General features: G+C 37.5%; 2 protein-coding genes across 2 annotated transcripts; one reads left to right on the top strand and one right to left on the bottom strand.

Annotated features, from left to right (window-relative positions):
• Positions 1-5,302: 5,302 nt before the first annotated feature.
• LOC119766918 lies at positions 5,303-9,157 on the bottom strand. The gene is made up of 3 exons (XM_038253394.1): positions 8,848-9,157; positions 6,628-7,564; positions 5,303-6,569 (listed from the first exon to the last, which is right to left on the bottom strand). The coding sequence occupies exons 1-3, from the start codon at positions 9,075-9,077 to the stop codon at positions 5,319-5,321; spliced, it is 2,418 nt and encodes an 805-aa protein (XP_038109322.1). The 5' UTR covers positions 9,078-9,157; the 3' UTR covers positions 5,303-5,318.
• A 112-nt stretch (positions 9,158-9,269) lies between these two features.
• LOC6052334 lies at positions 9,270-10,725 on the top strand. Its single transcript, XM_001868582.2, has 2 exons — positions 9,270-9,664; positions 9,726-10,725. Exons 1-2 carry the CDS (start codon positions 9,377-9,379, stop codon positions 10,644-10,646), a joined length of 1,209 nt encoding a protein of 402 aa, XP_001868617.2. The 5' UTR covers positions 9,270-9,376; the 3' UTR covers positions 10,647-10,725.
• The last annotated feature ends 4,417 nt before the right edge of the window (positions 10,726-15,142 follow it).

Genomic DNA, 15,142 nt, shown 5'->3' with positions numbered 1-15,142 from the left:
TTAATGTGTTTTTTGTATGAATGGTTTTAAATTATCATTTGGATTTGAAAAATGCAATATGATTTAAATGCGTTTTCTTACTTCAATCTAAAAAAATCCTAAAAAGCCTGCAAGTCTTTTTTTAAATGGGACGCAAAGAAAGTAAATAAATCTTTCCCAGTTCCCCAAAGAGGAGCACACTTGAAGAGCATCGGGGCCGACATTTACAAAGCGAATTCAGCGGCAATTTTTACTCAACTATTGTTGTTAGTGCGAAAGTTAACATTCCATAGGTCGCACGACCTAAGGCGTCAGAATCGAAAGAAATGACTGGCAAAAATTCAAATTTGTAGCAATTCGTTCACTTCAAAGAGCAAAAGTTTGTTTTTCAATTTGTGGAAACGTGTTGAAATGAAAAAGTGCGAAAAAATCAAATAGGCTAAACTGCGGCCATTTTTTTGTTTGCTTTATAAATTCAGTTCTACGATGTTGTTCGGTCACGCCACATTTTAATTTCACGGGAAGCACGGGTTTAATATTGTTCAATCTAGATGACATTTTTATGTAACGCGCAAAAAAATAACAATAAAATGGGCAAAAGAATCGTCAGTTCATGAAATGTATAATAATTGTTTTTTTTTTTAAATAAAAGGCTGATAAGTCAACATTCGGTGTACGATACAAATAAATGCCTTTCAATTGAAAATATTTTAATCAGTCTATTAATGCAATCTACAATTATTATCCGCGCACCACCAAACCGAAGTGCGCATCTCTTCTGTTGCGCAAAAAATCTGTTGCGCCTTACAACAATTGAGTGGTTTGCCGTAAGCGTGTACATCAGCCCGTGGCGCAACAGGCTTTGACAGGTTGCGCTCGTATTTTGATTTTTGTCTGCCTTCACAATATTTGTGAAATTGATTTGAAATTGTTTTATTTTTTTCAACTCAAATTACAATACTTCTCATTTTCTCCTCATAAGAAAGGGCTGGTTTAGGTTGACAGAAGCGGCCATGTTGAAAGTGGTTTAGTTTGACAATAGGTTTTTTTCTCTTTGTTTATCCCATCCCAGGTCAAAATATTGACTGCTCGAATTCTGGCTGCGTACTTACTACCCAGTCGTGACGACGCAACAAAAATCAGGCTAAAGTCGGGCAGATATTTCTGTTCCATTTTGACAGAATGGTTCTGAGATGTTTTTTAAAGCTTGCCTGCACTGAAAACCCAACCATGGTAGTTGCTACCATATTGTAGGGTTAAATTGAGAACACGCACCGACGTATTTTTGCTAAAAACATTCTGTGCTTGGATTGACTGATTAACCAGTCAGTTTTACTATGTCGAGAGCGGTATGGTAATTTTAACCCAGGGTGGCCACCAGATTTCGATTTTCAATTTCCCGGTTTTTTCCCGGTTTTCTCCCGAGCCCAGAAGGAATTTTCCAAAATGTTTTTAAACCAAATTACAATGTTTTTTATGCTAACGTTACTACCAACATACTTTTTGAACGCATACATTTGGTTCAAAGTTTGAATTCCTCAAGAAATTGAAAGCTTTCTTGAGTAAAAAGTAAGTAAGTTGTAAACGAAGCCGTTTTTATCTGTTTCCAATCCAAACATCTAATTTCCATAATGATTGGGATTTTTCATCATCATACATGTAGATTTTAAAAACTCAAAATAAAAAATCGTTTAATTTTTTAAAATGAGATCGATTATTACTACAATTTATTAATTTTGTAGAAAAGATCTGCAAAAATAAATTGTTATCAACATTTTTGTAAATGCTCGTGAATTCGTTAGTTGCCACGAAAAATCAGGGAGCAAAAAAATATTTTTTCAAAAAACATTAAAATTTCAATTGAAATTTAAGTGCAATCAGCTGAAATCAATATAAAATCCCTTGCGTTTAGAATCATTTTTAAGCATGTTTGGGTTGATTTAATAATCTTTTAATTTTTAAAATTTTACACCCTTAGTTTTTTTTTTTTTTTTTGAAATTTTTGTTACCGTCAAATCTTACATTTTTTGAAGAATTTTGAATGGTTGCAAAACAAATAAACTCATTTTACACTAGTTTAATTGTTTTGCAACCATTAGATTTAAATTTTGTAAATAGTTTTTTTTAAGTTGTAGCTATTTTCAATTGAAAAATTATCTATTAAATGGTTGAGAAATTTTTTTTCTGCTTTCTTTTTTGAATATTTTTGATCCATTCTTTTGTTGCTGAGATACAAGCCAAGAAAAATATTTAAAATAGTGTATTTTGTGTGACAATTTGAAAGAAATGTCTGATCTTTGAATGTTGAGAGATATTTACTGTAATGTTGTTTTCGTACCATGAGATCCATAATTTCCACTTACAAAAAATCCTAATTTTTATTTGGTTCTATCCCATTCCCCAGAATCCCATTCCCCAGAATTCCATTCCCCACAATGCCATTCCCCAGAATGACCCATTCCCCAGAATCCCACTCCCCAGAATGATCCATTCCCTAGAATGATCCATTTCCCAGAAATATTTAGGACCTTATTATAATGCCATTTAGTATAGCGCCGTTTGGCATAAGCCTTCTCGACTTGTGAGAACTGCTGACACTATTTTTTTATTTTCATTCTTTAAGAAGGGAAAATTCTCTTTACTAGGGATAACTGCTAAAGGAAATTCAACTTGTGTCAGCATTCCGCAGTTATCACAAGTCAACAGAGTTTTCCCTTTTTTAAAGAAGGGAAAATTCTACTTCAAAGGGAAAATAAAACTTTTGGCAGACAGTCAAGAGAATTGTCCCCTCTTTAAAGAAGGCAAAATTTTACTTTAAAGGGAAAATTAAACTTTTGTCAGCAATACTGAAAGGTAAGTGAGTTTTCCCTTCTTTAAAAAAGGGAAAATTCAACTTTTAAGACATATCAAGAGAGTTTTCCTTTTTTTAAAAAAGGAAAAATTTAACTTTTGTCAGCAGTTATCACAATAAAGGCGAAATCTAAATACTTCACACTAGAGCGTCCAATTTCCCGTCCCGGGAAAAAAAATCTCGAGAATTCCCGGGATTTCCCGTAAAAATTTATTTCCCGTTTCCCGGGAAATTTATAAATTTCCCGGGAATTCCCGAAATTCAAGCGGAAGTATACATTTTCTTATTTTTTGGATATATATATTTTTTAAATGCTCAAGAAAAAATTAAGAAACTCAATTTAATACCAAGATTTATTTCTGATATTAGTATTAGTTTCTGAAGCAACTGCAAATAGACCTTGCTTAATGAAAATAAACTTTTACAATTCAGGTAAACTTTTTAAAAAATAATTGGATACAGAATAAAGAATGCGAATAGTTTACGTTTTTGTTTACTTCAATTCGTTCAAAAAAAAAAAGACAATTTAAAGTAAAAGAATTATGGAGCATGGGTGCAAGAAAGGGTGTTAGAAGGTTTAACATGAAAAAAAATCGAAGAGCGGTAGTGGGATGATGAAAATTTATCGTATAATTTAAATCATGTTTTCATTCCATTAAAAAACTTTCAACAGAAGTCATTTATAAACCTGAAAACCAAGTGGAACAAAAAACCTTAAAAAATCATTGAAAAACTACTTTGTATTGTTTAAGAGGTGCCCGAAAAATGCAAATATGGTTTAAAAACTTGCTTCAAATATTTGAAAACATGAGTTGTTTGAAGTAAAACAAACACGAGAAGTTTGATTTTTAAAGAAAAACTTAAAAGCTTAAACCATTTTGTTTCAAGAGCTGAAATCAGTATAACTTAGGTTAGAAAATTTATTTTTTAAGGAAATAAAAATTCTGAATGATTTTATTCGTTTCAACTTAATGTGTCAAACCCTCGTCAAACCATACTCTCTCAAACTACATAGGCAAGTTATAAAGAAATTTCAAGATTGTGGAGTATGGATTCATTTTATTTACTGTCCAAACACTTTGATGAAAAAATACTTTTCAACTAAAAATACAAAAGATCATTTTTTGATTTATTGTACGATTTGAGCTTATAAAATTAGAAAAATATACATTTTCTTGTAGTTGTATGAATTTTTGCATGCAGTCAAGCTATTAGTTGATCATTATACTTATTTTAACCATCAAAGTCGCTGTCCTATTCCATTTTGATGCAAAATATGATTCAGAATAAAGATTAGAGCGTTTTTCAATGAATTTAAAATTTCCCGGGAATTCCCTGGATTTCCCGGGAAATTGGTTGAAAACTTCCCGTTTCCCGGGAAATTGGTAACCCCGGGAAATTGGACACTCTTTAATTCAAATACATAAAATTTCTAAAGGAATGCAAATTATAGATTTATCATTCAAATATTTTTTAAACATTTTCTGATTGGTCAAAAACAATTCGCCCGTAATTCATTGCACCTTAAGCATGGTTGTTATTTTTTTGCTTCAAAGCAATTTGTTAATTTTTTTTCTCTCAAATATTTTGCTTGGGACAAATTGCCGCCATTGCGGGATTGTCCTCGGGACTCCCTGAGACCGCTCGTGGTACCCCCAGGTGTACATGTCCCCAGGTTGAGAATCGCTGGTAGAGGAAACATTTCGTTTTATTAAAAAAAAAATTGCCAATTAAAAATACAATAGGATACAACAGAAAAAAACATCCATAACCAAGAAGAATAAGTCTATTACACAAATTCAAACATAGTTTTCGCGAATTCTTCCTTTAGAATAACAGGAATAATATTCTAATTGAGAAAAGAACATATTGAACTCATTAAAGAGGCTTTTGTAAAATTTTTACTAAACTTAAAATATTTTCCCGGTTTGTCAGTCGAATTCCCGAGTTTTTCCCGGTTTTCTCCCGGTGAATAAAAATCCCGGTTTTTTCCCGGTTTTTTCCCGAGGTGGCCACCCTGTAACCCTCGATTATGGAGAGAATGATAATGATTTCGTATTAGCTACCATGCAATTTTGTGGAAGCATGGTACATTTTACCATATTTGCGTTTACTTTCACCAAAAAGCCACAGTTATTTTAATAAGCAGCCTTTTTAGCAAATTTTCTTAAAACTACCATGGTCGGGCTTTCAGTGTGAGATCAGATCCCCATTGTTTAACTGATTTCGGTAGATGCGTGGTAGATTTTCTAAAAAAATATTATGAATTATATTTCGTTAGCATTCGTCAAAATTCTACCAAATCATTGAACACACAAAAACATAATATGTATTTTTTTCACAGTTCGACAAGGATTCGGAATAGCCCGGATAGTTCAATGCCTCTGTGCATTGAAGCATTGAAGCTTGCTGGTTTTCCTATCTAGTTAGAATTTCCTTTCAGGATATCTCAACGAAAAAACACAACGCGTGTTACGAGAATTCAACTTTATTTCCCACAGTAATCACCCTTATTCTCGACCACCTTCTGCCACCGGTTGAACAGCATTCGAATGCCGCGCAGATAAAACGGCGCCGTCTGTTCCTTGCACACTTTTGCCACCCACTCGTACACCTGGCCCGGGCTCGCAAAGTACAGATTCTGGAAGCCATACAGCAACGACTGGAACAGGTGATAATCGGTAGGGTCGATGTCGGGCGAGTGGTCCGGATGGCGCAACAGTTCCCAGCCGATACCGGAGAGGATGGCTTTGAGTTGCTGGCGCGCAGTTGGTTCCGTTATGCCGTACTGGAAAATTACCTGGTTGGGGACCTTTTGCCGTGCCGATTGCATCGCTTTGGTGAAGCGAGAGAATTGGGCTTGGTATCGATCCGGAACGGCGGCTTGCTGCGGCTCAAGTAGTTCATGGAAGATTAGACCGCGTTGGTCCCACCACACGCACAGAAGGGCCTTTTTTGGTTCTGGCAGTACTTTGGTTTCCTCGGCGTGTTGGCCGGGGGCCCCATTGCCGTAATAAACCCACCGTTCGCTGCACATAATCATGCTACTAAAAGAACTGCTGTTCTTGTACCGCGCCAACAGTGCGCGACAGAAATTGAAACGATTCTTCAACATCGAGGTGGGCAATTCTTGCGGAACCCATCTCCCATATTTCAGCATCAATCCCATCAAGCCGGTTCGCAGCCGAACGGAATCGAAATGAACGCCGACCTGTTCCGAAAGCTCCTGAACGCTGATGGTTGCATTCTCGTCTATCAAATTCTTGATGCTGGCTTGAACCGAATCACTGCACGCCACGTCCCCTTGCACAAACTGAGCGTACCACGTGGCCACCATGACCTGCGTCAAACCGGTATGTTCGCCAAACTTGTTCCGTAGCAACCAATACGCTTTTTTCGGGTGATGCTTCTGTCGGAAGAATAGCAGCGCACATTGCTTCAGGTGAGTCTCCTCCGGATTTTGCGGAAGGTTCTCACCACACAGCAGCAGTTGGTGAAGGTCAAACAGAATCCCTGGAACGGCTTCTCCGCAAACTTCACACTTTTTGCCCCGTCGTGGTGTGTTGTGAGCCAACTCCACGTGGGTTACCAAATCATCTTCGGACTGAAAGGTTTCGTTGCACTGTGTGCAAGTGTTCACCGGATAGTTACAGTTGTCCTGCCTCTGGTGATGCACCAGTGACGACTCCGTTAGGAACTGCCTGTTGCAAGGGCCGCACGTGTATGTATCAGGAACAGTCTTAAATAAAAGAACGTTTTTCAAACAAATGAATCTTCAGTCACAGCCAAAATCCTACCTTATTCGGCGTAAACTTCTTGTTTAGTATCCGTGGACTTAGTGTGCCGGAGATGCCCTCGCATCTGTCACATTTTACCTCTTGTCTCATTTGGGACATAATCGGGGCCCGACAGCTTACGCACTTATTCAGGACCTTTTCGTGCGCAACTTCCTGCAAATGCAGGTTCAGCTCAAACTGACTCTGGAAGAAAGCTTTACACATGAGACAACCGTACTTGAACTGAATCCGTTGCTTTTTGGCTGCCGGTAGCAGTTCCACTTCTTCGGAGGGTTCCTTTTTGACGTTTACTGAAAGTATTAACTCTACCGCTGGCACATCTTCGTCGTCAGGAACTTCCTGTTTGATTTTCACTGGCATTTCCTCTAAATTTGGTTCTATCTTAATCTTCACCTCTGGCTCAACATCCTCGTCGTCCACCTCAATCGTTTCAAATTCGTTCTCTTCGACCTCGCAACCTGAGTGACCCTTCTCTGCCACCACCTCAGCTATGGGGATACCAACATCAGCGTCTAAAACGCATGTTTCCTGCTCATCCTGCGGTTCTTCCTTGATAACGACCTGCTCCGCACTAAACAGACCACTATCAAACGCAGGAGGAGACTCAACAGCCGTCGGTTCCGGTTCCGGTGGTGCGCACTGCTCGAAAATCACCACCGTCTTGGACATCTTACGCAGCATCCGTTCGTACGCCCGGGAATTCTCGTTGATTTGCTCGCAAAACCGGTGCGTAATGTCGAGCTGGACGACGCACGCCTCGCAAAAGTAACTCTCCTGGGTGGAGGATTTGATGAACTGGCGCACGCGGAAGTACTTGTACGCCAGGGACTGCAGCGTCAGTGTCTGCTCCAGGCAGTACTTCCGGTTGAACATGCTCTCGACCGGTTTGTACTGGAGGCACAGCTGGCAGCAGGACACTTCGGTCCAGGTGTAATCGCTGGAAGAAATGATGTTTTTTTTAAACATACTGATTAATTTAATCTAATCTAATCTAATCGAACACAAGCGCAGCAACAAAGTCAATTAAGATATTGCATTGATTTTTTTTAGTGGAATACGCATTTCATAAGAAGAGGGTCAAGAAAAGTTTCAAATGGTATGCATCGGGAACTAAAAAATCAAACGGAGATCGAAAATACAAAATTCTTAAATTCTTTAATTTTTAAATTCTTAAATTATTTAATTCTTAAATTTTAATCATAAAATCCTGAAATTCTGAAATTTTTAAAATCTAAAATTCTTAAATTCCTTAATTTTTAAAATCATAAATTCTTAAATACCTAAATTCCTGAATTCTTAAATTCTAAAATTCCTAAATTCGTAAATTCTTAAATTTTTAAATTCTGAAATTCTTTAATTCTTAATTTCTCAATTCTTAAATTCTTACATTTTGAAATTCTCTAATTCTTCAATTATTCAATTCTTTAAATCTTAAAATCTTAATTTCTTTCACATTTCAAAAAATAACTGTCATAGTTCAAGTTGTTTTTATGAGATAGTAAACCTTTCTAAAAACAAAGCTCTCGGTACATTTTATTGTGTTGATTAAGGTAAAACGAGACGCTAGTTTGAATAAGAATTCTATTGTAATTGTAATTGATTGTTTATTTGTGACGAGAGCCTGTTCGTTTACAACTTTTTATCAGGTTAAGGAGGTAACTTTAACCCCTTCCCGCCCAGACCAAAATCAAGATTTTTTACGTTTTTTCCACATTACTCGTAATTGGATCAACCAAATCGGACGAAATTTTAATGGTTTTTAGTTAACATTCTATATTAACTAATGCAGGTTGAAGCAGCTTGAAAAAATGAATGGTTGCAGAGAAATTTAATTTTGAATCCAAAAATTAGTGGTGCTCTGGAGTAACCATGGGCGTTAGAGGGTTAAGATAAACAACGGAAAAAATAAACCAACCAAATAGTATTGTATTGTATACTAATTATTTTTCTAATGCAACAACTGGTTCCGCGTTCGAACCGGTTGTTTCGTTTGGAACGTAATTAATATACAATGCAAATCGAATTCATGTTCAGAATTCGACTTGAACCAACTAGGTCATAGCTGGAGATTGCAGTTCCGCGAGCTGTGGCTGGATTTCTGGCAACGGTGACAATACGCTTTGTTCCTCTGGTGTTAACAGTGAAAAGGTCCCGGATTATTACGGTGCCTCGATCGAAGTACAACAGGTACAGCGTGTGCGTAGACACTCCGCGACTTACACGAGATACAGCGTCGGTTCGCGGTACATGCTGCCCCGGCCGGGCTGCTGGTGCGGCGGAAAGTGCAGATTGCAAACGTGCTTCCCGTTGATCGCAACATCCGACAGTTGCTGGCCGGTTCCGCCGAAAATCGCCGCGCGCCAGCTTGCCCGCAGCTGGGAATCGTCGGGGACGCAAGCCCCCATCCGAACCGTCCGGTTAGTGCACCCGGGCACCACGCAACCGACCATGGCTTCTCACGGAACTTGGGATTGATCGGGAAAATTCACTGCCGTTCGCGATGGCAACAAAACAAACACAGAACGAAGCTGTCAAAAGTTTTGATGGTTTTGATTCGAAGGTGGAATTTTTCGAGCAGCGAGTACGCAGCCAAACTGCTCGAATGCATGGTCAAAAGCCATTTTGAAAAACTACCTCCCCTTTTGAAGCGTAAACAAATCAATGAAAAGTGCAAGTGACAGCAAAATAAAAACAATGTGAAAGTTTGGGAGTAAAATTACTTATTTTTTCGTGTTATACCTCTAAAAAAATGCCCTTTTGCGTGGTGGAAACGAAAGCCGGCGACGACCAGGACACGGTGCGCATCGTTCCGTCTGGGTGGACCGTGGATAACTTTGTTTACTGGCCACCGGCGGACGGGTATCGGTTGTCAACAAACGAAAGCTTAGTTCCGGATCGAAACCGGTGGCGCAAATTGGAGTGTAAAATAGTCTGCCGCGCGCCGACCTACGACGCGGCCCGATCGGTGGGCCAAGCGTTTGGACTGGATCTTAGCAATGGGAACTTAGCTGAGGATCGTAACTGGAAGGAGCCGGAGGTGAAATTTGGATTGTATTGCATACAAAATCTTTGTTTACTGAATAATCTTCCTCCAACAGCTCAACGACCCTCTTCAGCAGTTGGCTATGCCAACCGTCCGCGCAGGCATCAAATTCGAGCGCGAGTGCATGCTGGACGACGTCCCGGTGGTACCCGCCGCCGGCGACCTACTTCTTGATCCCGGCCAGGCGTCCATCTTTATCACCCGCGAAGAATTCAACGCCCTCCAGACCCGTCTCGATTCGATCGAAGCAAAACTGGACCGCCAAAGCGTGCTTCTGGAGCGCGTCCTAACGCACGTAACCAGCAGCACCATCGCTACGGAAAGAACCGGCGCCTTATCCCTCCACCCTCGACAAGAACCGCCCCCGCTGCAGCTGGAGGACTTTACCGAGTTCGAACAGATGGGCCGCATCGGCACGGACGAGCAGCTGCGGGAACTCGAACGGAAGCTCGCCGACAAGGCCTACGAGGCAAAGTTCATCCGCTACTGCCGGACCATCTACCACCTCACCGGCAAGCGCGAAGGCTACCCCTTCTTCAAGACGCTGCTCCGCGAAATGCTAAACCCGACGATCCTGTCCACCTACTCGTGGAAGGGCAACAGCCGCAACGCGGTCAACGAGAGTTTCAGCGAAAGCTTTCCGAACTTTATACGCTTCGTTTGGCGCGTCACGCTCGCGGCCGATTATCAGTTTACCAGCGAGGACAACGCGCGCTCGTTTAGCTCCTTCCTGCGCATGAAAAATACCGAAATCAAGCGATTTTCCGATGTTGACCGGGCACGACGGGCGAGCTTCACCAGGAAGAAGCGCAGGAGAAAGAACAATGACAGTGGCGGGCGCACGCCGGAAGCAATGGACGCTGAGGAAGGGGGCCGGGAGCGGAATTTGCCGCCCAACTCGGTTGATTCCGGCGAGGAAGACGCGTTCGAGTTTGTGAGCAGCAACCGGGAGGCGGCGGAGTACTCGGATGAGTAGCGGTGGAAGGAGTGGTCTCGATTTGGTTGAATGTAAGTTATTTGAATAAACCGTACAAACATTTTAAAGATAAATTATAGATTGCGAGAGAAGCTATATATAGAGAAACGTCCTTTGTTGAAAATTACCCATCTTTCATCAAGATAACGCCAAAATTTTTAATGGAGCACCGGATTCGAGTGGTAGAAATGACAGTTCTCCCATAAGAAATACATTTTAGAAAAAAAAACAAGAAGTGTTCGAATGGAATTGCTCCATTGCTGATTTACTTGCGCAATTCTTATTCATCTGCTCATAGAACCAAATAATTCGGATTGGTATATTAGGTTCTAATCAAGTCTTAGAAATACTTGTTCTGCAAACAAAGTAATGAGTACATGAGTCTACATTTTATTTTATTTTTAAATTTTGTAAATTTTGAATTGTATGAAACTTTTCCATGCATTTCCTATGTCAAAAGAAGCATTAGAACTTTTTCGAAAAAAAGCATAGATGCATGGATTTTTTTTAATTTGGCTTTTTATCACTAAAAGTTGAATTCCCAAATACGTCTTTTTTATTTTTGAATTAGAATTTATCGGTCATTAAAGACATCTTTTGCGCTAGAGTTAAAGATGGTGCCGGAGTAATGAATTTTTGAAAAAATATAAAAATATTGCCAAACAAAAAATTTTAAATCATTATGAACATAATAACGAAATATAAAAATTTGGCCCAACATTTGAAAATATTCAAAAATACGTGTACCTTTTATGTTACCCTTAATTCTGAAAAATCAAAATATTTTTTAATGGAAAGAGCAGAAAATATTCGGAACACCCACAAACTCGAAACACTTTTGTGATAATTTGTCGACAGCATACCAAATGCATCTTTTCTGTCGACCCCACTAATTTTAGGATATTTATTTAGTCATTGCTTGCTTGCTATTTCACAAGTGAAAGAAAAACTTTTTTAAACAAAAAAACTGCTTTTTATCCAGAGCAGCAAAACACTGCAGAGCAGTTCTCTAGGATTTCGGTCATTCGATTTTTTTTGTATTTTTTAATCCGACTGAAACTTTTTTGGTGCCTTCGGTATGCCCAAAGAAGCCATTTTGCATCATTAGTTTGTCCATATAATTTTCCATACAAATTTGGCAGCTGTCCATACAAAAATGATGTATGAAAATTCAATCTTTTGAAGGAATTTTTTGATCGATTTGGTGTCTTCGGCAAAGTTGTAGGTATGGATACGGACTACACTAGAAAAAAATAATACACGGTAAAAAAAATTTGGTGATTTTTTTATTTAACTTTTTGTCACTAAAACTTGATTTACAAAAAAACACTATTTTTAATTTTTTTTATTTTTTGATATGTTTTAGAGGACATAAAATGCCAACTTTTCAGAAATTTCAGGTTGTGCAAAAATCATTGACCGAGTTATGAATTTTTAATCAATACTGATTTTTCAAAAATCGAAATTTTGGTCGTAAAATTTTCAACTTCATTTTCGATGTAAAATTAAATTTGCAATCAAAAGTACTTTAGTGAAATTTTGATAAAGTGCACCGTTTTCAAGTTATAGCCATATTTAAGTGACTTTTTTGAAAATAGTCGCAGTTTTCATTTTTAAAATTAGTGCACATGTTTGCCCAGTTTTGAAAAAATATTTTGAAAAGCTGAGAAAATTCTCTATATTTTGCTTATTCGGACTTTGTTGATACGACCTTTAGTTGCTGAGATATTGCAATGCAAAGGTTTAAAAACAGGAAAATTGATGATTTCTAAGTCTCACCCAAACAACCCACCATTTTCTATCGTCAATATCTTAGCAACTAATGGTCCGATTTTCAATGTTAATATATGAAACATTTGTAAAATTTTCCGATCTTTTCGAAAAAAATATTTTCAAAATTTTCAAATCAAGACTAACATTTCAAAAAGGCCAAACATTCAATATTACGCCCTTTTAAAATGTTAGTCTTGATTTGAAAATTTTGAAAATATTTTTTCGAAAATATCGGAAAATTTCACAATTGTTTCATATATTAACATTGAAAATCGGACCATTAGTTGCTGAGATATTGACGATAGAAAATGGGTTGTTTGGGTGAAACTTAGCATCAATTTTCCTGTTTTTAAACTTTTGCATTGCAATATCTCAGCAACTAAATCGTATCAACAAAGTCCGAATAAGCAAAATATAGAGAATTTTCTCAGCTTTTCAAAAATATTTTTCAAAACTGGGCAAACATGCACTAATTTAAAAATAAAAACTGCGACTATTTTCAAAAAAGTCTTAAATATGGCTATTTGAAAACGTGCACTTTACTAAAATCACTGTACATTGCAAATTTGATTTTACATCGAAAAATGAAGTTGAAAAATTTACGACCAAAATTTCGATTTTGAAAAATCAGTATTGATTAAAAATTCATAACTCGGTCAATGATTTTTGCACAACCTGAAATTTCTGAAAAGTTGGCATTTTATGTCCTCTAAAACTATCAAAAAAAAAATTAAAAATAGTGTTTTTTTAAATCAAGTTTTAGTGATAAAAGTTAAATAAAAAATCACCAAATTTTTTATGTATTATTTTTCCAGTGTAGTCATATCCTACAACTCCGAAGACACCAAATCGATCAAAAATTCCTTCAAATACAGATTTTAATTTTCATACATCATTTTTGTATGGACAGCTGCCAAATTTGTATGGAAAATTATATGGACAAACTAATGATGCAAAATGGCTTCTTTGGGCATACCGAAGGCACCAAAAAAGTTTCAGTCGGATTAAAAAATACAAAAATTAAAATTGAAGAAAAAAGACCGATTTCGTAGAGAATTGCTCTGCATCCATTTTGCATGTTCCATGATGGAGCACCCGCAGTCGAGCAGTTTTTGACAGTTCGCTCCACAAGAAATACATTGTAGAAAAAAGCAAAATCTGCTCGAATGGAAATGCTCCATTGTGGTACATGAAATATATTCTAAATAGATTGTGAAAGATTTGACATGTTTTTGAATGACAAATTGATTAACTTAGAAAATTGTTTGGGTTATAACAAATATGTTGAAAGAATGTTTGTCTAATAACGTTCGTATAAAATAAGTGGTAAAATATAAAGTGTTTTTTCAAACTGGATTTTCATAAAAAAAATTGACAACTCGATAGTGGGGCATTTCCATTCGAGCAGTTTTTGCTTTTTTCTACAATGTATTTCTTGTGGAGCAAACTGTCAAAAACTGCTCGACTGCGGGGGCTCCATTCGCGATTGATTAAAAAATTATATCAAAATTTACAAAATTTTAAAGGATGCTTAATAAAACATCATCTCAATGAATTCATAGATATTTTTAAATTAATTGAAAGAATAAAAACTGTAGTCATGTGAAAAGAGTTCTTTGATAATCATATAATCATGAAAAATACAATTTAAAATTTTGTTGTCATAACCTTTTGTCATCACCAGGCCAAGGATTGATACCTAAGAGCATGCAATGGTACTGATCTTGTTGCGTGCTATTCGGTTGACGTCCAGGTAAGGAACATCCTGGAAGAAGCGCAACTAACTACATCCGTAGTTCTGTTAGATCATCCGAATTATCTTGATCAGAACAGTATAGCTCTGGTTCCTTGCGAGTGTCCTATTTTCTTACCTCCACGTTGGCTTGGTTTTCATGATGACCTAGCTGGTGGCCTGTGGAAACGGATAGTAAACCTTTGACCACCGCGGGTCAGAGTCGAGACGGCTAAAAGAAAGGGGCACGAAAATGTGGGAAAGGGAAGTAATTTGTAATTGTAGACGGTATTGTTTCGATTCGCAGTATGTTGAGTCAACTGCTGTGGATGTACCTGAAACATAGCACAACGGGTTTTCTCTTGTCTTCATTCTCAGCTACCAACTATTTCCTGTTTTTATTTTGCTCTATTAATTCTCACTTCTTCACTGATTCTTCTATTTAATATCAATCATTTGATTTTGATTTTACTAACTTTTGATTCTCTTTTCTCTCAAAGCTTTTCCACTCTTTTTTACCAATTGATACTGCTGTAACAAACTTTGTTTTTTTTTTTCCTTAAAAATATACTCATGTCTATAATGGACTACTAGTAGAACAATATGTAAGTAATTTGAGATCAAAATAATCTGTTGTGTAAATTTTATGAGACTTCTCCCTTAGGGTGGCCGTCTTACCCCCATCTCCCCTATCAGCAAATTGGACGTAGTTAGGAGCGAGTTCCCTTTATAGAGTTATCTAAGCCCAAACTCACGCACACTAGCACCCCATTTGTTTTTGCTGGCGGGTACAAAATTTAACCTCAATCTTTTCGTGTACGTACACACAATACATGTGCACGTAGATAACTCTATGGCATTCATACATAAGCAAATTTTACAAATCATCTCAATTTCTCATTTTGAAAGTTCATTAGGTACCGTAAACCGGGGTGACTTTGATAGGATTTCAATTTGTTTTTAGAATATTTTCCAACTGGAAAGATTTTTC

The sequence above is a fragment of the Culex quinquefasciatus genome, chromosome 2 (assembly GCF_015732765.1).
Source record: "Culex quinquefasciatus strain JHB chromosome 2, VPISU_Cqui_1.0_pri_paternal, whole genome shotgun sequence".
Taxonomy (NCBI): Eukaryota; Metazoa; Arthropoda; class Insecta; order Diptera; family Culicidae; genus Culex; species Culex quinquefasciatus.
This window is presented reverse-complemented; position numbering and strand designations above follow the sequence as displayed.

Bases quoted from the DNA above. Each gene is read 5' to 3' on its own strand.
- LOC119766918 (XM_038253394.1), bottom strand. From the start codon at position 9,077: ATGGTCGGTTGCGTGGTGCCCGGGTGCACTAACCGGACGGTTCGGATG. The intron at 7,565-8,847 runs GTAAGTCGCGGA...CATTTCTTCCAG, and splicing joins GAACCGACGCTGTATCTCGT to CGATTACACCTGGACCGAAG. The intron at 6,570-6,627 runs GTAGGATTTTGG...CTTTTATTTAAG, and splicing joins AGAAGTTTACGCCGAATAAG to ACTGTTCCTGATACATACAC.
- LOC6052334 (XM_001868582.2), top strand. From the start codon at position 9,377: ATGCCCTTTTGCGTGGTGGAAACGAAAGCCGGCGACGACCAGGACACG. The intron at 9,665-9,725 runs GTGAAATTTGGA...TTCCTCCAACAG, and splicing joins GTAACTGGAAGGAGCCGGAG to CTCAACGACCCTCTTCAGCA.